This window comes from Amblyraja radiata, chromosome 3 (assembly GCF_010909765.2).
Source record: "Amblyraja radiata isolate CabotCenter1 chromosome 3, sAmbRad1.1.pri, whole genome shotgun sequence".
NCBI lineage: Eukaryota > Metazoa > Chordata > Chondrichthyes > Rajiformes > Rajidae > Amblyraja > Amblyraja radiata.
This window is the reverse complement of record NC_045958.1, coordinates 108,744,217-108,766,852: the sequence shown is the minus strand read 5'-3', so window position 1 is coordinate 108,766,852 and position 22,636 is coordinate 108,744,217. Positions and strand designations below refer to the sequence as shown.

The following is a 22,636-nucleotide window of genomic DNA, read 5'->3' as shown; positions in this document are numbered from 1 at the left end:
CTCATCCCAAAACCAGCCAAACTGTGGGCAGTTCCCTCATAACTAGAAACAAGGCGGATGTTAATTTGGCTTGCTTCTGAAAGACTGATCTACCCGTCCTACCCAATTTCTGTAGAACACCGAGTTCTGGAGGAACTCAGCCGGTCAGGCAGCAGTTCTGGAGGACATGGATAGGCGATGCTTCAGGTTGGTAGACAATAGACAATAGACAATAGGTGCAGGAGTAGGCCATTTGGCCCTTCGAGCCATCACCGCCATTCAATATGACAATGGCTGATCATCCCCAATCAGTACCCCGTTCCTGCCTTCTCCCGATATCCCCTGGCTCCGCTCTCTTTAAGAGCACTATCGAGCTCTCTCTTGAAAGTATCCAGAGAACCGGCCTCCACCACCCTCTGAGGCAGAGAATTCCACAGACTCACAACTCTCTGTGTGAAAAAGTAGTTTGAAGGGTCCCCTAAACATCAACTTTGCCTTCTCTCACCTCTCTTGCAGCTTTCGCCCCTCTACCACAATCAATCTGAAGAAGGGTCCCGATCAGAAACATCACCTGCCTAGTTATTCCAGCACTTTTAGTTCTACATAAGATTCCAGCATCTGTAATTCCTTGTGTCTACTCAATTTCTGCTTCTTTGTGAGCCAAAGATATGCACATAATACCTGAATAGAGTGGATGTGGAGAGGATGTTTCCATTGGTGGGAGAGTCTAGGACCAGAGGACACAGTATCAGAATAAAAGGACGTTCCTTTAGAAAGGAGATGAGATGGAACTTCTTTAGTCAGAGGGTGGTGAATCTGTGGAATTCATTGCCACAGATGGATGTGGAGACCAGGTCATTGGATATTTTTAAGGCAACTATATTGACAAATTCTTGATTAGTACGGGTGTCAGGGGTTCTGGGGAGAAGGCAGGATTGAGAAGGAGAGATAGATCAGTCATGATTGAATGGCATAGTAGACTCAATGGGTTGAATGGCCTAATTCTGCTTCTAGAACTAATGAACTAATGAACATAAATGTTTTGTTCGAAGTTCTGTGCTTTTTATTTATTTATTTTTTTTAAATATTTTATTTTATTAGAAGTAAGTACAATCATATGGCACCAAAGTGCCTAACATATATTTTCATAATACATTTTATGTACAGCTTCCTTTTTTTTTTTTTTTATAATAAAGAAGAATAAGAATAAGAAAAAGGAATTAGATAGTAAAGGATAGAAAGACGTGAGATATATAGTGTGTGAAGAAGTAGAAAAAAGAAGAATGAATGAAGAAAGTTGAAGAAAAGAAAATAGGAAAAAGAGAATAAAGAAATGAAGTAAGGAGATCATTGTTTATAATCTTGACCATCCCTCGTCCAGTCCTGAAACAGTTAGCTTTTACAATTGTGTTGCACCATATGATTCCAAAAAGACGGCAAATGGAGACCAACTCGTTATGAATTGGTCTGATTTATCTATTAGGAGGAATCGCATTTCCTCAAGATGTGCGGTGTCCAACATGCTTGCGATCCACATTTTAAGCGTTGGTATTGATGTATTTTTCCAAAATGTAAGTATTAATTTTTTTGCTATTATTCAACCATAATTTAAAAATAAATTTTGAGATGAGTTCAATTTATTCCCATCTTCCATTACTCCAAATATAATCATTTCAGTATTAGGTTCCATTCTTATCTTAAATAATTTTGTAAATATTTCAAAAATATCACTCCAAAATCTATAAAGTTTTATGCAGGAAACAAAAGAGTGTGTTATAGTTGCGTTTTGGGATAAGCATTTATCACAAATGGCGGATATATTTGGATAAAATTTGTTCAATCTTGTTTTTGAATAATATAATCTATGTAAAATTTTAAATTGAATTAGATTATGTCTTACATTAATCGAACATTTGTGAATATATATCAAGTACTTTTCCCATGTAACCTTCGTGATTTTTATCATTAGTTCCCGTTCCCACTCTTCTCTAAGTACCTCTGTCGATGGTAGGTCTATATTTAAAATACTATTATATAAATATGATATTAATTTTTGTGAGTCAGCTTTAATATTCATTGCTTCTTCCAATAAGTCAGGAGTTATTTTTTGATATCCTTGTATGTATTTTTTCATGAAATCGCAAATCTGAAGATATTTAAAATATTGGTTGTTTTTCAATTTAAATTTTAATTGTAATTGTTGGAATGATAGTAGGTTTCCCATTTCATACATATCCCCGATCCTTCTAATTCCGAGACTTTCCCATTGGTTATATGTTTTATCAATAAGAGATGGTTTAAATAAAGGGTTATTCGCTATTGGTATTAACAATGATAAATTTCTTAATTTTAAAGATAATTTTATTTGTTTCCAAATTCTTATTGTATCATGTATAATTGGGTTCTTCTTATATATTGTGTTGTTCAGTTTTTTCGGGGAGAAGAGGATCGTTCCTATAAAGTTCTGTGCTTGCATTACTCAGAACTACAACAAAGTGACCAGTCCCAAACCATCACATATCCATGTCCCCCAGAGATGCTGCCTGACCCGCTGAGTAACTCCAGCACTCTGTGTTATGCTCTAATAATGTTAGACTTCACAGATCTCTAGCAGATAAAGTAACTCCAGCACTGATTCATATGTTCATAAGTTCATAAGTGATAGGAGCAGAATTAGGTCATTCGGCCCGATCAGGTCTACTCTACCATTCAATCATGGCTGATCTATCTTTCCCTCTCAACGAAATTTTCCTGCCTTCTCCCCATAACCCTTGAGGCCCATCAAAGTCAAATTTATTCGTCACATGCACCAACTAGGGTACCGTGAAATGAATTTGCCAGCAGCGATACAGTTGAAAAAAAGAACACACAATACACAATAAAATCCAACACAAACAGCAACCACAGCATTCTTCACTGTGGTGGAAGGCAACAAAGTTCAGTCAGTTCTCCTCCCTTGTTCATCCGTGGTCGGGGCCATGAACCCTCCGTAGTCGCCGCTACGCACGGCCCGATGTACAGGCCTTCTCGTCGGGATGATCCAAACTCCGACGTCGGGACGGTCGAACACACGGCTTGGAGTGCCACTTTCCTACCGGAGACGCAAGCTTCGGGATGCTATAAGCCGCAGGCCGGCGGTTGGAGCTCTTCTCCGGCGATCCCCGGCAAGGGATCCCAGACTCTGGATGGTAAGTCCAAGCCACGCCCGTGGCTAGAAGCTCCGCAGACCACAGCCCCATGATGTCGAAGTCACCAGGCCAGCGATCCGAGCACTCCTCTCTGGCAACCCCCGGCAAGGGTTCGCCCCCGCTCTGCGATGGAAAAGCAACTGTACTAATGTACCCGAAGATTACAATATGTACATAAATGTTTTGCTCAATCACCACCGTTATTCAAGAGAGAATTAATCAAGAACTTATCTACAGTATCTCCACCTTAAAAATATCCAATGACTTGGCCTCCACAACTGTCTGTGGCAATAAAATCCACACCCGTGACCTTGGCGTTATTAGATTCATTCATTCATCATCGTTGAAAACATTAGCGACTCAGTGGCGCTGGTTTCCGAGGGGAACGGTGACGGACGCACCACACATCTCTGTCCTCCAGTTCCTGCGGACTTCCGCCGCTGGAAGTATAGGATTTTGGTGTGTGTGTGCTTTATCATCGTTCCTTACAATGCTGTGTACGACAGTGATCGCAACTTCTACTGAAGTGTAGATGGCCGCCGGCTCGCTAGGAGCTCATCCGCCCTTTGACTGGTCTTGTTTTTGGTCCTGCTGGGGGTCCACAGCTCCCTCCTCACCCGGCAAACCAGGTGGGGGAGACGGTTTAGTCGCCATGGAGCAGGTAGCACGGGATTACATGATACCCGTGTTGAGGGTAGATTGTAATGATCACTTCAATGAGCAGAAATGGTACAAAAATAGTTAAAGCACGGGTAATTCTATATTGTTAGCCACAGCAACACCATATTTTACAAGAAAGTAGAAGTTCACCAGGCTTGATGCAGACAGAGAATCGATCGTTTTCAACCAGACACATGCAGTATTCTGAATGAGAAAGGTCTGAGACATGCAGGGGTATGCATGTCAGTTACATTATGAATGCTTTATTAGGTAACCTGCTTTTCACTGCGCAAGGCATCTGCTCGGTGGTTAATAAGCCATGATACGATCAACACTCTTGTAGTTCATGTTGTTCACTACCCTGAAAGGTAATGAATAAGAATGTTTCAGTAAGGATTTCACAGAAACTATACAGGTAATGAATAACATGCTAATGACGGGTGTCATGGGGCTACGGGGAGAAGGCAGGAGAATGGGATTAGGAGGCGGAGACCAGCACATGATTGAATGGCGGAGTAGACTCGATGGGTCGAATGGCCTAATTCCGCTCCTATAACGTGAACTCAGGAGGTTTATGTGACTCATTTTCCAATGATCATCATATCCCCGAATTTCTACACCTCTTCCCTGAAATTTCAGGCGAGTAGTGGTTAGGTATACTTTTCTAGAAATTTCTAGATTTATTTAGTTTGGTTTAGTTTAGAGATATAGCGAGGTAACAGGCCCTTCGGCCCACCGTGTCCGCACCGACCGGCGATTCCCGCACATGTGTAATCCTACAACACTAGGGACAATTTACAAGCCACCAGCCCTGTTGTGTGAGCCTTAACTAGAACAGGCCAAGCCAGAGTCACAGGACTGGGGTGGCACTGAATACAGGTTATTTGTGCGGCACGCTGGCGCTGCAGTAGAGTTGCTGCTTTACAGCGCCAGACACCCAGGTTCGATCCTGACTACGGGAACGGTCTGTACGGAGTTTATATATTCTCCCTGTGATCACGTGGGTTTTCTCCGAGTGCTCCGATTTCCTCCCACACTCCAAAGCCATACAGGTTTGTAGGTTAATTGATTTTGGTAAAGATTGTAAATTGTCCCTAGTGTGTAGTAGGTATGTTGCAAAGCCTACCTGAAGCGTCGGTGAAAATCTGCCGTTGCGGGTGTGCGCGATTTTGGCGCCGTTTAGAGGGGGCGGGTTTAAAACGCGATTTTCTCTAAGCTGTTCCAATCGAAAATGTTCAGCCTAGTTAATTATTAACGAAAAATCGCTGAAAGACCCCGTCGCAAAAGCTATTATTAGGTTTAAAGGCCTTGAATAATAGTTATAGTAGTTTAAAAATCAATCTCTAAACCCGCGACCGCCAGCAACCGCAGGGTCTCATAAAGCAAACCACAGAAGGTTGGCTGAATATTTTTACATTAAAAAGGGCTTCTAAAGATCCCTTTATACAAAGTTTAATATTGCGAGTAGCTCATTTTGGGCCCATTATATCCCGCAGTATTTTTCTCGGCATTTGGGGCACAAATCTACCGCAATGTGAACGTTCTAAACCAGCGCGTTCCACAGGGACCCACTGGAAAGCTGATTTAAATGGACATTTATTTACAGCAATTAAACACTAAATTCCTTCCATTTGGCCTATACATTAATGTAAATGAGATTTTAAAATCATGTTTTATTTGTGAATATTATTTGGACATTTAGGCTATTTAAAAATGTTAATCATTTATTAAGAAATGGATAGATGTTTAGATCTAGTAATTGAAGTCTGAAATTAGCTACAATTAGGTAACTAACTAATTATATGCTTTAATTTCAGGTCATCCAAGTAAGATAATTTTATATTTGTTTCAGAATGCTTCAATCTATGATAACTGAAAATTTCATTCAGTTCTCTTAATTTTTAAGAAAGTTATGGGCTTTTGACTGTTCACGATCACAGCTTTTTTGTTATGTCCATAGAAAATCAATAGGGAACAAGATGCTCATTTCCCAGTATGAAAATGGCCATAACTTTTTAAATACTTGAGATATGAAAGTGAATTAGGTGTCAAATTAAACTTATTTTTATGCTTTATCTGATGGGATAAATTACAGACTTGATTTTTAAAATCTCAAAATTTTGTAACATTGCTATGTGTAGGGCGCAAATTTGGTGGGCCGAAGGGAACTGTTTCCGCGCTGTATCTTTAAACTAAACTAAACTAAACTAACAATGCATTTTGTCCTGTGTGGAGCATAAAGTGCTGGAATAACACAGCGGGTCAAGCAGCATCTCTAGAGGACATGGACAGTCTGAAGAAGGGTCCCATCATGAAACAGCGCCTGTCCATGTTACCAGTGGTGCTCTCTGACACGCTCCAGCACTTTGTGTCCAGCACTAGACTCCAGTATGTGCTCCTCATTGTGTATGCATCTTTTTTCCCCTTTTTTTCAATTATAAAACAAATTATTCAGTTATTAAAAATAATATTTACAATACAATAAGACAAAACAGAACCCACCACCATAATACAAGACAAACAAATATACTAAATAAACTACTGTACACCTATGTAACAATCCTTGTCAAGGATGCATTCAACTCTCCGCGGTGCCCAGCGGTCTCGGAAATCCACCTGTGGACAGCGCGTAGTACCTCTCTAGCACCACCCGGGCGCGGACGTAACCCCGGAAAAGGGGCAGGCAACTGGCTCGGGCAGAGCCCTCTTCCACCGGGCGCCGTGACTCGGGGATGGCCATCTTGACCAGGCCCAGGAGCAACCCAACCAGGACATCTTCGGCCATTATGTATGCATCTTGTACTGCATTTGACTATAATTGTGAAAGGGCTTGAGATGAGCGCCTGCCATTATGTTGATAGTGCAGATGTGGAGAAATTAAATTGATGACTGAACCCCTTACTATTTCACCCAACACGAGGTAAAGATATCAGCCCTAAGATTATTGTTGGCCAACCGATTTGCCCATTAAAATCACGTTTTGGAAGCATTGTTGTATGCAAATAGCCAATTAGTTTAGTTTGGAGATACAACGTGTAAACAGGCCCTTCGGCACATCGGGTCCACGCCGACCAACGTTCACCTGTACACAAGGTCTATGTTATCCCAGTTACGCATCCTACTCATTAGGTGTATTTTACAGAAGCCGATTAACCAACAAACCCGCACATCTTTAGAATGTGGGATGAAACCGGAGCACCCGGAGAAAACCCACACGGTCACAGGGAGAACGTACAAACTCTGTACAGACAACACCCGTAGTCAAGGTCAAAGCCAGGTCTCTGGCGCTGTGAGGCAGCAACTCTACCGCTGCGCCACTGTGCCGCCACCAGTAAATCCCCAAACAGTAATGAGTGGAGGTGACATTATAACTATCACACATGTATGGCATGTTGGCTTAGCGGTTCTGACTATGCGTGCTGTCTGTACGGAGTTTGTACGTTCTCCCCATGACAGCATCGGATTTTTTTCCGGGTGCTCCGGTTGCCTCCCACATCCCGATGACATGCGGGATTGTAGGATAATTGGCTTCTTTAAGTTGTCCCTTGTGTGTAGGACAGAGCTAGTATATGGGTGATCATTGATTGGCGTGGACTGGGTGGGCCGAAGGGCCTGTTCCCACATTGTACCTACATGCTGTATCTCTAAATTAAACTAAACTGAAGCACATGGTCAAAAGGATGAAAGCCATTTTTGTTTACATCTTAGATAGACACAAACAGCTGGAGTAACTCAGCGGGACAGGCAGCATCTATGGAGAGAAGGAATGGGTGACGTTTCAGGTTGAGACCCTTCTTCAGACTGATGTCAGGGGAGTGGGCAGTACATAGATAAGGGCGGTACATAGATAATATTCCTAACTGTCACTCATTCCTAACTGTCACTGTATGTCGTTGTCACTTGCCAGCGGAGCACCAAGGCAAATTCCTTATATGTGACTACTTGGCCAATAAACCTATTCATTCATTCATTCATTCATTCATTCATTCAAGTGTATAGATGAGGAAGTGTAAGGTGTGAAAACAGGTCAAAGCGATTGTTTACACCGTATTATTTATCCACTTGCCAATGAAGTGACTAACAAATGGTGCATCATCTATTTTTTACCTGTTCACATTGGCTTTCAGGACACTGTCGGTCGGTCTGCTCTTAAGACCGGGGTTGGGTCGGAAAACTAAATGTCCACGAGCTTTTGGATCCACCTTTGGAGGCCGATCTAACGGACTGAAATGGGACGGGTAATCGTCAAATGTGCCAGCCTTCATACCGCCGGGCTGTAACAAGAGGGGAAGATCACAGAGTGAATCGACTGACTTTGTTTGAGATTTGGTTTTAAAAAAAAGCAAAGACATTTAGAACCACAGAGTCATGCAGCACAAAAACAGGCCCCTTAGCCCATTGTTTAAGAAACATTTAGACAGGTGCACGGATAGGACAGGTTTAGAGGGGTATGGGCCAAACAGAGGCAGGTGGGATTATTGTGGAAGGGACATGTTGGCCAGTGTGGACAAGTTGGACAGAAGGGCCTGTTTACACCCTGTAAGACTACTTGCAGCATCATAACTGGGTTGTAAACACAATACACATAGATAGTATATAGTAAAGAAAAAAATGATAAATTAATAACCCTAAACTCAACCAAAGGCAGTCCATAGAAGCACATAGCTAAGGTTAGTGTTGTGTCATATTCAAGAGCCTGATGATGAATGGGAAGAAGCTATTTTTAGTCATAGAGTCAAACAGAATGGAAACAGGCCCTTCGGCCCAATTTGCCCACACTATCCAACATGTCCCATCTAGTCTCATTTACCCGCGTTTGGTTCATGTCCCGCTAAACCTTCACTATCCATGTACTTGTCCAGATGTCTTATTTTTATTATATTTTATTTATTTATTTTTTGTTATTTATATATTAAAGAAAGTGAGAAAGAGTCGTGATTGTGTGAAAAAGTTATCAAGAAAAAAGACCCATTACGCGAAGAGTTAGAGAAAAAAGTTAAGAAATAGGCCGTAGAAAAGAAAAAAAGAAACAAAAGCTCTATTAAGAAGACAGAGCAGAAAGGGATATACCAACTTTGTGTTTTTCATCCCCCCTTACCAGATCCTGAAACCATTTATTTTCAGAGTACTGTTGCACCTTTTACTTGTAGTAAGTCGATAAATGCAGACCACGTCTTTTGGAAGTGGTCTGATTTGCCTGCAAGAAGGAGTCTCATATCTTCCAGGTGTAATGTTTCGAACATATTTGAAATCCACATATTTATTGTTGGTATGGGGGCGTTTTTCCAGAATTTAAGTATAAGTTTTTTTCCCGTTATTAACCCGTAATTAAATAGATTCTTTTGAAACACAGTTAGTTCAGGGCTGCCTTCCATTGTTCCAAAAATAATCAATTCTGCTTTTGGTATCAATTTTATTTTAAATAATTTTGTGAAGATTTCAAAAATTTCAGTCCAAAACTTTTGAATTTTTATACAAAAAACAAATGAGTGCGCTATAGTAGCTTCTTGGGATAGACATTTATCACAAATAGGGGAGACGTTAGGAAAAAGTTTACTTATTTTAGTTTTTGAGTAATATAATCTATGTTAGATTTTAAATTGAATTAGAGTGTGTTTTACGTTGATCGAGCATTTATGCACATATAGCAAATGTTCATCCCACCTCTCTTTTGAAATTTTTATAGCTAGTTCTTGTTCCCAGTCTCTTCTAATTCCATCGGATGATGGTATTTCTATATTTAGAATGATGTTATACAAGAATGATGTTAAATTAGCTGATTCGGCCTTTGTATTCAATGCTTCGTCCAGTAAATCTGGTGGCAAGTTATAATAATCTTGTGTATGTGTCCAGATGTCTTATAAATGTTGTTATTGTACCTGCCTCAACGACTTCCTCTGGCAGCTCATTCCTTTTCTAGTTATATTGGAATGAGCTCATATTCCAGCTTTGTTGTGATGTCAGGTTTGAAGCACTGTCTAAGTGATTTAGGCATGCATGGTATAAAACCACCACGGATTTATCATATTGATACCAGGGTTAAATGTTGGAATTAAATGCACAAGCCAGTTGGTATTCTGTCAGCTTAGAAAGGCGACGGGTGGCCTAAATAAGATATTTGAAAAGAGAGAGGTGAAAATGCAGGTGATTTTAGGTCCACCACCGATTTTCTGACACCCTTGGTTCCAGGGCCTTTTTGGATTTTTAGTTTTGGCGGACCAACAGGGTTTATGGGGAGAAGGCAAGAGAATGGGGTTAGGAGGGAGTGATAGATCAGCCTTGATTGAATGGCAGAATAGATTTGATGGGCCAAATGGCCTGATTCTGCCAGGAGGATAGTGAAAGCTTCTTTAGGTATGTGAAGAGGAAAACATTAGTTAAGACCAAAGTTGGACCATTGAAGACTGAAAAAGACAAATTTATTATGGGGAACAAAGAAATGGCAGACGAGTTAAACAGGTACTTTGGATCCGTCTTCACTAAGGAGGACACAAACAATCTCCCTGGTGTACTAGTGGCCAGAGGATCTGGGGTGACAGAGGAACTGAAGGAAATGCACATTAGGCAGGAAATGGTGATGGGTAGACTGATGGGACTGAAGACTGATAAATCCCCAGGGCCTGATGGTCTGCACCCCCGGGTACTTAAGAATGTGGCTCCGGATATCGTGGATGCATTGGTGATCATTTTCCAATGTTTTACAGATCCAGGATCAGTTCCTGTGGATTGGAGGGTAGCTAATATTATCCTACCTTTTAAGAAAGGCGGGAGAGAGAAAACAGATAATTATAGACCAGTTAGCCTGACTTCTGGGGGAAGATGCTGGAGTCAATTATAAAAGATGAGATAGCCGCACATTTGGATAGCAGTAACAGGATCGATCCGAGTCAGCATGGATTTACGAAGGGGAAATCATGCTTGACTAATCTGGAATTTTTTTGAGGATGTAACTCGGAAAATGGACAAGGGAGAGCCAGTGGATGTAGTGTACCTGGACTTTCAGAAAGCATTTGATAAGGTCCCACATAGGAGATGAGTGGGCAAAATTAGAGCACATGGTATTGGGGGTAGAGTGCTGACATGGATAGAAAATTGGTTGGCAGACAGGAAACAAAGAGTAGGGATTAATGGGTCCCTTTCAGAATGGCAGGCAGTGACTAGTGGGGTACCGCAAGGCTCGGTGCTGGGACCACAGCTTTTTACAATATACATCAATGATTTGGATGAAGGGATTAAAGGTAACGATGCTTTCAGGAGAGAGCTAGATAGGGCTCTTAAAAATAGCGGAGTCAGGGGATATGGTGAGAAGGCAGGAACGGGGTACTGATTGTGGATGATCAGCCGTGATCACATTGAATGGCAGTGCTGGCTTGAAGGGCCGAATGGCCTACTCCTGCACTTATCGCCTATTATCTATTATCTATTATTATGTCTACTCCACCATTCAATCATGGCTGATCTATCTCTCCCTCCTAACCCCATTCTCCTGCCTTTGCCCCATAACCCCGACACCTTTAATCAAGGACCAACGCTTCCCTGAACTTCCGATGTACCAGAGAAAAGTTAAAGTGATAAAATCTCATACACACCGACTTTCCAGGAGAGGGAGGTTTAAATGGCACTTCTGCTTTCTTAACTGGTGCAGGATGTTTTACTGGAGGCAACGTCTTGTCAGTGCTGTATGGATTACTGTCGAAGTAATCCTTTGGGTAAAGGTTCAGTCGGAATGGTCCTCCGAGGGCAGTGTCTTTCTGTAAAGGTATTTTGTGGGAACAGAACAGAAGAGTTAAAGTTCATCTCAAAAAGAGAAGTGGAATAGTTAGTGTTAAATGCAGCCTATACTCTAGACAATAGACAATAGACAATAGGTGCAGGAGTAGGCTATTCGGCCCTTCGAGCCAGCACCGCCATTCAATGTGATCTTGGCTGATCATCCCCAATCAGTACCCCATTCCTGCCTTCTCCCCATATCCCCTGAATCCGCTATCTTTATGAGCCCTATCTAGTTCTCTCTTGAAAGTATCCAGAGAAGTGGCCTCCACTGCCCTCTGAGGCAGAGAATTCCACTGACTCACAACTCTCTGTGAGAAAAAGTGTTTCCTCATCTCCGTTCTAAATGGCTTACCCCTTATTTCCAAACTGTGGCCCCTGGTTCTGGACTCCCGCAACATCGGGAACATGTTTCCTGCCTCCAGCGTGTCCAAACCCTTAATAATCTAAAATGTTTCAATAAGATGCCCTCTCATCCTTCTAAACTCCAGAGTATACAAGCCCAGCCGCTCCATTCTCTCAGCATATAACAGTCCCACCATCCCGGGAGTTAACCTGGTGAATCTACACTGCACTCCCTCAATAGCAAGAATGTCCTTCCTCACATTTGGAGACCAAAACTGCACACAATACTCCAGGTGTGGTCTCACTAGGGCCCTTTCCAACTGCAGGAGGACCTATGTTCTCCTATACTCAACTCCTTTTGTTATGAAGGCCAACATGCCATTCACTTTCTTCACTGCCTGCTGTACCTTGATTACTTTAAAAGAGAATATACTTTAAGAGCTTAATATTAATTTTGTTGAAGACGGTTCAGCCTCCAGTCCATCACAGGTACTAACCTTCCCACCATTGAAGGGATCTATAGGAGATGCCGTCATCAAAGACCTACACATCCCTGGCCACACTCTCATTTCACCTCTCCCATCGGGGAGAAGGTATTGTAGTCTGAAAACCCTGACCACCAGATTCAAGAATAGGTTCAAGATGCACAGAGTCCCTTGCCCAGAGTAGGGAACTCGAGGACCAGAGGGCATAGGTTTAAGGTGAAGGGAAAAAGATTTAATAGGAATCCGAGGGGTAACCTTTTCACGCACAAGGGTGGTGGGTGTATGGAACAAGCTGCCAGAGGAGGTAGTTGAGGTAGGTGCTGTTGCAAGGTTTATGAAAAAATTAGACAGGTACATGGATAGGACAGGTTTAGAGGGATATGGGCCAAATGCAGGCAAGTCTGACTAGTGTAGATGGGGCGTGTTCGTCGGCATGCACGTGCTGGGTCGAAGAGTCTTTTGCCATGGTGTATGAGTCTATGATCTATTCCAGCCTCTGCAGTCTCTTGGGCCACCATACTCATGATATCTCATGATAAACGTCAGAGTGCTGCAGAATTACTATAGTTTTCTCCATCTCCCACTATTCCCCGGAGGAGGAATTTGGTTCCAATCGCAAAAATTAAATGCACCCGAGATTATTGGCAGCCAGTTGTACTCAACCTGCACACACAGTTCCTTATTCCACTTTTTGCCTTAAATAGATGTTTCTGCTAATATGTCCGTGTGAGAATTTTACCAGTGAAGGAAAATGTAATTGCAGTATAAGACTTTAGACTTTTACGTGAGACTTTAGAGATACAGCGTGGAAACAGGCCATTCGGCCCATCGAGTCTGTGCCAACCAGCCATCACCCTGTACACTAGCACTATCCTACACACACTAGGGACAATTTACAATTTAACCAAAGCCAATTAACCTACAAACGCGTACGTTTTTGGAGCGTGGGAGAAAACCAGAGCACCTGGAGAGACTCACGCAGTCACGGGGAGAGCGTACAAACTCCGTACAGACAGCACCCATAGTCGGAATCAAATCTGGGTCTCTGGCGCTGCTGCGCCACTGTGCCACCATAAGACAATGTTTGATCATTTGGTCTCCCGAGAAAGCAGGCCCAAGTTATCAAAAGTTTCCTTGTTGCTACATTCCTCTTTTCTTGGTAAAATTCTCATAAATCTCTGCACCCTCTCCAAAGGTTATCAACATGATACAGTTTATTGGTAACACAACAAGTAAATGTTAATTTAGTTCCCTTTGATTCATTATATAAGTAAAATCAAAAATTCTGAATGTTATCATAATGTTGGAACACAAGGTGGACAGAAATGCTGGAGAAACTCAGCGGGTGAGGCAGCATCTATGGAGCGGAGGAAATAGGCGACGTTTTCAGGTCGAGACCCTTCTTCAGACCCTTCTATTTCTTCAGAAACGTCGCCTATTTTCTTCACTCCATAGATGCTGCCTCACCCGCTGAGTTTCTCCAGCATTTTTGTCTACCTTCGATTTTCCAGCATCTGCAGTTCCTTCTTAAACATAAAGTAGGAACAAGTCTGTTACCATTGCAGTAAACAGTACCTTAGTACTTTTTATTGTATAGGCATCTGGAGAATGTTCATATGATTTTCCAATGGTGAGATGGTCATACCTGTGGATATAGTTCAAAATAATACATCCAGCTACAGTTAACTGTAATTCCGCTTTTCTGCTATGATTTAAAATTATCATTATTAACCACATAGATAATTTATTACTCAATATTATCATATTTATTGAGAGATTGATTGGTTGTTTCATAAGCGATAGGAGCAGAATTAGGCCATTGGGCCCACCAAGTCTACTCCACCATTCATTCATGGCTGATCTATCTTTCCCTCTCAACCCCATTCTCCTGCCTTCGGTAGAAAGGAAGACAGTTAGACTTTACTTAGAGATACAGTGCAGAAACAGGCCCTTCGGCCCACCGAGTCCACGCCGACCAGCGACCACCCCATACAGTAGCACTATCCTACACACTAGGGACAATTTATAATTTTACCAAAGCCAATTAACCTACAAACCTGTATGTCTTTGAAGTGTGGAAGGAAACTGAAGCACTCGGGGGAAACGTACAAACTCCATACAGGCAGCACCGGTAGTCAGGGTCGAGTACGGGTCTCTGGCGCTGTAAGGCAGCAACTCCGCCGCTGCGCCACTGTGCCGCCACAGAAACTGGTAAATGCTTTGATCAACAGATTCGATAACCTCGACAGAAATGTCAATAGATATTTTGTACCCATATTTTAATTATCGTGAAATATTCTCTCACCCATATCCTGTTCCTAGTTTTCCAGGATTGGTGTAAAGGTTTTTCATCTCTGGTACAAATGGTGGCTTTGTTTTTTCCAACCGACTGAATGCTTCGAACGACCCACCAATTGTTCCATAGTAAGTGCCCAATCCGCATCTAAATAGAGTCAAGACAGTGTGATTAGATTATGCTGACATTACATTAACCTTAACAATGCGCTTAAGAAAATTTGCAATTACCAACGTGAGTATCGGTAGCTAGTGCAAAGATCGCCGTTTAAAAGAAACTGCAAAATTAAAGTGTCGACGTGGAGAAGATGTTTCCACTAGTGAGACAGTCTAGGACCAGAGGGCACAACCCCAGAATAAAAGGACGTACCCTTTAATTTAGAGATACAGTGTAGAAATAGGCCTATTGGCCCACCAAGTCCGCACCGATCAGAGATCCCAACACATTAACACGATCCTACCCACACTAGGGACAATTTACACTTACACCAAGCCAATTAACCGACAAAACTGTATGTCTTTGGAGTGTGGGAAGAAACAGAAGATTTCGAGTAAAACCCAGGTGGTCACGGGGAGAACGTACAAACTCCGTACAGACAGCACCCATAGTCGGGAACGAACCCGGGTCTCTGGCGCTGTAAGGCAGCAACTCTACCCGCTGCGCCACCGTGCCCCCCTGTAGCCAGTACAAAAAGGGCCGCAAGCTCACTATTTAAAAGAAATTGCAAAAGATAAGATGTGGATGTGGATATGGAGATGATGTTTTCACTAGTAGGAGAGTCTAGGACCAGAGGGCACAGCTTCAGAATAAAAGGACATACTACTAGAGAGGAGGAATATATTTAGTCAGAGGGTGGTGAATCTGTGGAATTCATTGTCACAAACTGCTGTGGAGGCCAAGCTTTTGAATATTTTCAAGGTGGACATTGACAGGCTCTTGATTAGTAAGGGTGTCAAATTTTACAGGGAGAAGGCAGAAGAATGGGGTTGAGAGGGAGAGATACAATCAGCCATGAGTAAATGGGGGGTAGTCTCAATGGGCTGAATGGCCTAATTCTGCTCCTATGACGCATGAACTTTCATCTCACTGAGTCCACGCTGACCATTGATCGCCCGTTCAAACTAGTTGATATCCCACTTACATCCGCTCCCTACTCACTGAGGATAATTTACAGAGGCCCAATAACCTACAAACCAGCACGTCTTTGGGATGTGGGAGGAAACTGCAGAGGAAATCCACGTGGTCACAGGGAGGACAGTCTAACTCCGGAGGTCTGGAGTGAACCTGGGTCTCTGGCGAAGTGAGGCAGGAGATCTACCAACTGCACCACTGTGCCACCCTGACATTAGCTAGTTACTATTTTGTGCATTCATGCCAATTATGACTATAATCAAAGCAGGGTCAAATAGGCAATAGACCGGCAGAGAATATGGATATGTGGCATTGCTTATTTTAATGCTACGTGATTTCAAATACAATGATGACATTTATTGAACTGGATAATAAAAGGTCCAGATAGAGTGAACATGGGAATGATGTTTCCACTGGTGGGATAGTCTGGAATCAGCAGGCACTGAATAAAGGGATGTACCTTTAGAAAGGCGTTGAGAAGGAACTTGGCCCTTCAGCTCAAAGGGCCAAATGGCCTACACCAGCACCTATTGTCTATTGTCCATTATCTATTAAATTTCTTTAGCCAGAGGGTGATGAATCTGTGGAAGTCATTGTCACATTGGATATTTTTAATGCAGAGATTGATAGGTTCTTGATTAGGAAGATAGTCAAAGGTTACGGGGAGAAGGCAGGAGAATGGGGTTGAGAGAGAGATAGATCAGCCATGATTGAATGGTGAAGTATGGGTCGAATGGCCTAATTCTGCCTCTAAGTCTAATGGTTATGCCCCACATAGCTTCAAATCATCAAATGCAAACATAGCTAGAGGACAAGGTGAGAGAGGCAAAGTTTAAAGGAGATGTGCGGGGCAGGTTTTTGTATATAGGGAGTGGTGAGTGCCTGGAACACACTGCCAGAGGTGATGATGCAGGCAGATATCAGAGTGGTGTTTGAGGGGCTTTTAGATAGGCAGATCATTTTGCTTCAGAAATTCAAACAAAAACTTCTCCGCATGCATAATTTTTAAGCATCAGATGTTGAAATGAATAACATAATTCCCCTTATCACACACGTTTTGGATCATTCTGAGGGAAATTAGTTTATAATCCTAAGGAAGACACAAAATGCTGGAGTAACTCAGTGGGACAGGCAGCATCTCTGGAGAGAAGGAATGGGCGACATTTCGGGTCAAGACGCTTCTTCAGTCTGATGAAGGGTATCGACCCGAAACGTCGCCCAATCCTTCTCTCCAGAGATGCTGCCTGTCCCGCTGAGTTACTCCAGCATGTTGTGTCTATCTTTGATTTACACCAGCATCTTCCATTCTAAAAACTCTGATAGACACAAAATGCCAGATTAACTCAACGGGACAGGCAGTATCTCTGGAGAACATGGATAGGTGACATTTCACAGAGTGCTGGAGTAACTCAGCGGGTCAGGCAGCATCTCTGGAGAACATGAATAGGCGACGTTTCACAGAGTGCTGGAGTAACTCAGCAGGTCAGGCAGCATCTCTGGAGAACATGAATAGGCGACGTTTCACAGAGTGCTGGAGTAACTCAGCAGGTCAGGCAGCATCTCTGTAGAACATGGATAGGTGACGTTTCAAATCAGTCCATTCTTAAGACTGAAAAAGGGTCCCGACCTGAAACGTCACCTATCCATGTTCTCGTTAGGACGGCACGGTGGTGCAGCGGTAAATTTGCTGTCTTACAGCCCCAGAGATCAGGCTAAGATCCCGAGTACAGGTGTTGCCTGTAAGGAGTTGGTACGTTCTCTCTGTGACCGCTTGGGATTTCTCGGGGTGCTTTGGTTTCCTCACACACTCCAAAGACGTACAGGTTTGTAGGTTAATTGACTTTTGTACAATTGTATACTGTCCCTAGTGTAGGATAGCGTTAGTGTACGGGGTGATCGCTGGTCGGCACAGACACGGTGGGCTGAAGGGCCTGTTTATGCGTTATATCTCTAAAAATAAAATACGCTGCCTGATCCACCGAGTTACTCCAGCATTTTGTGTCTTTCTTTGGTAAACCAGCATCTGCAGTTCCTTGTTGTTACACAGGAACTCTGATAACCTATTCTGACACAGCCCAGACTCACAAGTGTGTCTAAAAAGACAGCCTAATGTGGATGATAGTGTGGACCCACTGGCATGAACAACCTGTGTCGGAAGTAACTGCAGATGCTGGCTAACACCGAAGATAGACACAAAATGCTGGAGTAACTCAATGGGGCAGGCAGCATCTTTGCAGAGAAGGAATGGGGAATGTTTCGGGTCGAGAGAGACCACCGAAGAAGGGTCTTAACCCAAAACATCTCCCATTCCTATTCTCCACAGATGATGTCTGTCCCGCTGCGTTACTCCAGCATTTTCATGTTCATAAGTGATAGGAGCCTAATTAGACCATTCGGCCCACCAAGTCTACTCTTCCATTCAATCATGGCTGATCTATCTTTCCCGCTTAACCCCATTCTCCTGCCTTCTCCCCATTACCACTGACACCCACACTCATCAGAATCTATCTACCTCTGCTTTAAGAATATCCATTGACTTGTCCTCCACAGCTTTCAGTGGCAATGAATTCCACAGATTCACCACAACTCTGACTGAAGAAATTCCTCCTCATCTCCTATTCGAGACAATTTTGTGTCTATCATTGGCATGAACAACCTGTAAGTCTATACACTGTAAATGGATTGATTGTAATCATGTATAGTCTGACTGGTTAGCCTGCAACAAATTTTTTCACCGTGCCTCGGTACATGTGACAGTAAACTAAACTGTAACCAATGACACAAAAAAATAATATTTTGGGAACATACGGGTCTCTGTCTCCGTGACTGGGAAAGAAAACTCCACCAATGTTCTTTTTAGCCGCCTTCATTCTCCCTTGTCTTCTTAATTTAATCCGATCGGAATAGCTTTCACTTTCGAAGATCCTCACAAATACAGGATCAAAGTATCCTGCCTGTGTGGCATTTTTTGATTTGGAGCCATCTAACATCATTTGCCTGCCTTTATAAGCCATCTCATTGAAGGGTTCTGAAAGTAGAAGGTATAAAATAGTAAGTTCATGCAATTTTTAAAAAAAAGGACGCAAAGTGCTGGAGTAACTCAGCGGTTCAGGCAGCATCTTTGAAGAACGTAGATAGGTGACGTTTCGGGACAGGACTCTTCCTCAGTCTTCTCCAGAGATGCTGCATAACCTGCTGAGTTATTCCTGCGCTTTGTGTCCTTTTCTGCAAAGCAGCACCTGCAGTTCCTTGTTTCTAAATTCCTCTTCACAGAACTTCAAGATAAATTATCACCATTGAAACACTCCATCTACACTTCACACTGCCTCGGAAAGATCACCAGCATAATCAAGGACCAGTCTCACCGTGGCCACTCCTTCTTCTCCCCTCTCCCATCAGGCAAGAGATACAGATGTTTGAAAACGCATAGACATAGAAACATAGAAAATAGGTGCAGGAGTAGGCCATTTGGCTATTTGAGCCAGCACCACCATTCAATATGATCATGGCATAACTTCAGATTCAGGGACAGTTTCTTCTCAACATTTATCAAGCAACTGAATGGTTCTCTCATCAGTTAGAATGGAGTCCTGATCTCCCATCTACCTCATTAGAGACCTTTGATCTATTTTTAATCGGACTTCAATGTTAAATCTTGCACTAAATGTTGTATGCTTTATCTGTGCACTGCGGGTGGCTTGATTGTATTACTGTATAATATTTCCTTTGACTGGACAGTACACAAACAAAAGCTTCTATAGCGGCTCCAGTGTATCTATACAAGTGACTGTAATAAACTAAACTAAACTGACACATATACATTTTTGAAGGCATCTCACAAATAGTACCCGGTCATCATGGGAGGTTTGAGATTTTTTATTAAATAACCCCGTAGCTTTTTACATAAACAGCTCTCAATTAGTTTACTAAAGAGGAAAAGCATGCATTTTCCTGAGGAATTTCGACAGGGTGGATATGGAGAGCATGCTTCCTTTTATGGGAGTTTTTTCTGAAATTAGGGAATTACAGTTTAAAATCAAGAGCTTTATCAGAGCTGAAGATAATTGAATCCATTTCTGAGTATCACTTTCTACATGGATAGGACAGGTTTGCAGGGATATGGGCCAAACGTGGGCAGATGGGACTAGTATAACTGCGACATTTTTGGCCGGTGTGGGCAAGTTGGGCTGAAGGGCCTGTTTCCACGCTGTAAGACTCTATGACCAGTCACAACTATTGTGAATTATTGCCAAGAAACTTAGATGGTAGAAAAATCACAAGCTGGAGGTTAAATATATATATATATGTATATGTACATGTGAGCATGGGTACATGTACACACATTACTTTTTTTCTCGTTTATTATATTGTTTACATCACACTATATTTATATCGAAAAGACACGAAAGGCTGGAGTAACTCAGCGGGACAGGCAGCATCTCTGTGGGTGATGCTTCGGGTCGAGTCCCTACTTCAGAATCTGTTTACATGTACAGTTGTGCCGCTGCAAGTAAGAATGTAATTGGTCTATCTAGGACAGATGGCAGTGAAATCCTCTTGACTCTTGAAATAGCCTGCCAGCTCCGAGCTGTGCATTTTATCCGCTGTGAATAAAACGCTGTAATTAAATTAAATAATTTGATTATAGTATTTTATACTTGTCTTATTCTGTTTTAGCTTGTTTTTATTTTCTATTCTTTTTACTGACTGTCTTTAATTGCTTTTGATTGCTTTTTAATGCTTTGTGTAAAGCAGTTTGAATTGCCTTGTTGGTGAAATGTGCTATGCAAATGAACTCGCTTGCGAGACTAGAAGTGAAATGCACGCTTACTTGACATTCCATCCTTGTAGGGGTCTTGAATGGTGATGTAGGGCATCTCCTGAAAGAGGCCGATGCGCTCCATGTCACTTTTCCCCGAGTCTCCAGGCATGGTTCGGTTTGGATCAGACTGCTGCCAGGAATTGGTGTGGGTGGCTGCGAGGGTTGAAAGTTACTGAGTCTAGAGGAAGGAGGGAAGAGAAAAACAGAAAGAGGTGACTGACTGATTAAGGCGCACAGCAAACCTCCATTCGGTTTAGATTCGTTGCGTGTTTAATGTTAGACGTGTGTAATTTGCGGATTGTAAGGGAAAAAAGGACACCACTTTGTGCACAAGGAAGCGGTCAAGGCGCGTCGCTGCGCTGCACTGAGCCTGTGTTTGTGGCGTTTCATCACCAAGGCAATGTGATGAAACTCCACATTGCAACAGGCACAGCCAAACTTTGGGCACAGCTACAAGGGGTGTGTGTGTCGACAACATACACACGTTGTGCAACAAAACACTGCCAGAACTTGCCTTCAAAGTTAAAAAATAACCCGGTTTTGATACGACGTTAACATCGCCCATTGCACTGATGTGTCTAACTCAGGTTTAAAGATTAGAAAATAAATAGAACTCTCGTACTTTTCCCCTTTTCGATCATTTGGTTACACCCAGAGGAATCTTGTTACAAAGATCAAATGCTGGAGGAACTCAGCGGGTCAGGCAGCATTTCTGGAGAATGTGGATAGGCGATCTGCAGACTGAACATGGATAGGTGACCTTTCAGATGCTCCTGAGATGCTGCCTGACTGACCCACTGAGTTACTCCAACACTTTGTGTCTTCTTTTGCAAAGCAGCATCTGCAGTTCTTGTGGGGGTTTTTTAAACCTCTGATTGACTCTTAACTTTCCTAAGACATCACCCCAATCAGTAGGTTTCAGGGCAATTCGGTTTGAACAATAAATGTGTAAGGAGGAACTGCAAATGTTGGTTTACACCGAAGACAGACACAAAAAGCTGGAGTAACTCAGTGGGTCAGGCAGCATCTCTGGAGAAAATGAATAGATGACGTTTCGGGTCGAGATCCTTGTTCAGACCGAAGAATCTGTGGGAAGAGACAGAGTTGACAATTGGGTCAATGAATCGAAGACACAAGGAGCTGTAGATGCTGGGTTTATTCTGGAGAATCTAGGACCAGAGGTCATAGCCTCAGAATAAAACGACATACCTTTAGAAAGGAGATGAGAAGTAATTTCTTTAGTCAGAGGGCGGTGAATCGGTGGAAATCATTGCCACAGGCAGTTATGGAGACCAAGTCAATGGATATTTTGAAGGCAGAGTTTGACAGATGCTTGATTACTACGGGTGTCAGGGGTTATGGAGAGAAGGCAAGAGAATGAGGTTGAGATGGAGAGATAGATCAGCCATGATTGAATGGCAGAGAGGACATGATGGGCCGAATGACCTCAGTCTACTCTTATCACTTATGACACATGGAACTGCAGATGCTGGGTGTACAACAGACAAAAAGGACACATAGTGCTGCAGAGTTACTCCAGCACTTTGTTTTTTATTCCAGCATTTTTTTTTGTGTCTTATTTGGGGGTCAATGAATTGTTCACCATTTTATCACATCATAATTTCAAGGAGGAATTTAATTGTTCCATCTGGGCCAGATGAAAATGAACACTATTGACTCATAGCAATTGCAAATGTGCTTTTAAAATTAGTTTAGACATTGCTCAGTCCTTAGCAATCTTATTGCTGTTAGATGGTGTTTTTAAACATCTCTTTCAGAACACACATTAAGCAAAATAAAAGGGTGTATGTTATTGTTTGCAGGTTGCCCTCACAACTGGTCCCAGTTGTTGTTGTTGTTGTTGTTGTCAGCGGTGAGACCTCACAAAGATGGCGGCCTTGGCAACCGGCGGCGGTTCCCGCAGCAACGGCGGCTGGGTGAGGAGGAGGAGGAGGCCTGA

At 42.6% G+C, this 22,636-nt stretch overlaps 1 protein-coding gene and 1 long non-coding RNA gene across 2 annotated transcripts; one reads left to right on the top strand and one right to left on the bottom strand.

Moving 5' to 3' along the window:
- The first annotated feature begins 685 nt into the window (after positions 1-685).
- LOC116971403 lies at positions 686-10,032 on the top strand. The gene is made up of 3 exons (XR_004411489.1): positions 686-696; positions 3,915-3,919; positions 9,982-10,032. It is a non-coding gene; the product is annotated as an uncharacterized LOC116971403 (long non-coding RNA).
- Positions 3,859-21,038, bottom strand: c3h4orf47 (chromosome 3 C4orf47 homolog). Its single transcript, XM_033018564.1, has 7 exons — positions 20,686-21,038; positions 18,663-18,882; positions 14,733-14,870; positions 14,003-14,072; positions 11,417-11,578; positions 7,935-8,101; positions 3,859-4,188 (listed from the first exon to the last, which is right to left on the bottom strand). The coding sequence occupies exons 1-7, from the start codon at positions 20,783-20,785 to the stop codon at positions 4,137-4,139; spliced, it is 909 nt and encodes a 302-aa protein (XP_032874455.1). The 5' UTR covers positions 20,786-21,038; the 3' UTR covers positions 3,859-4,136.
- Between the last annotated feature and the right edge of the window lie 1,598 nt (positions 21,039-22,636).

What these genes read in the sequence shown, in the direction of transcription:
- c3h4orf47 (XM_033018564.1), bottom strand. Translation starts at nt 20,785, where the DNA reads ATGCCTGGAGACTCGGGGAAAAGTGACATGGAGCGCATCGGCCTCTTT. An exon ending in AGTCACGGAGACAGAGACCC is followed by an intron (nt 14,871 to 18,662) that starts GTATGTTCCCAA and finishes GACTCTATTTAG; the next exon opens with ATGCGGATTGGGCACTTACT. An exon ending in CTCCCTCTCCTGGAAAGTCG is followed by an intron (nt 8,102 to 11,416) that starts GTGTGTATGAGA and finishes CTCTTGTTACAG; the next exon opens with CCCGGCGGTATGAAGGCTGG.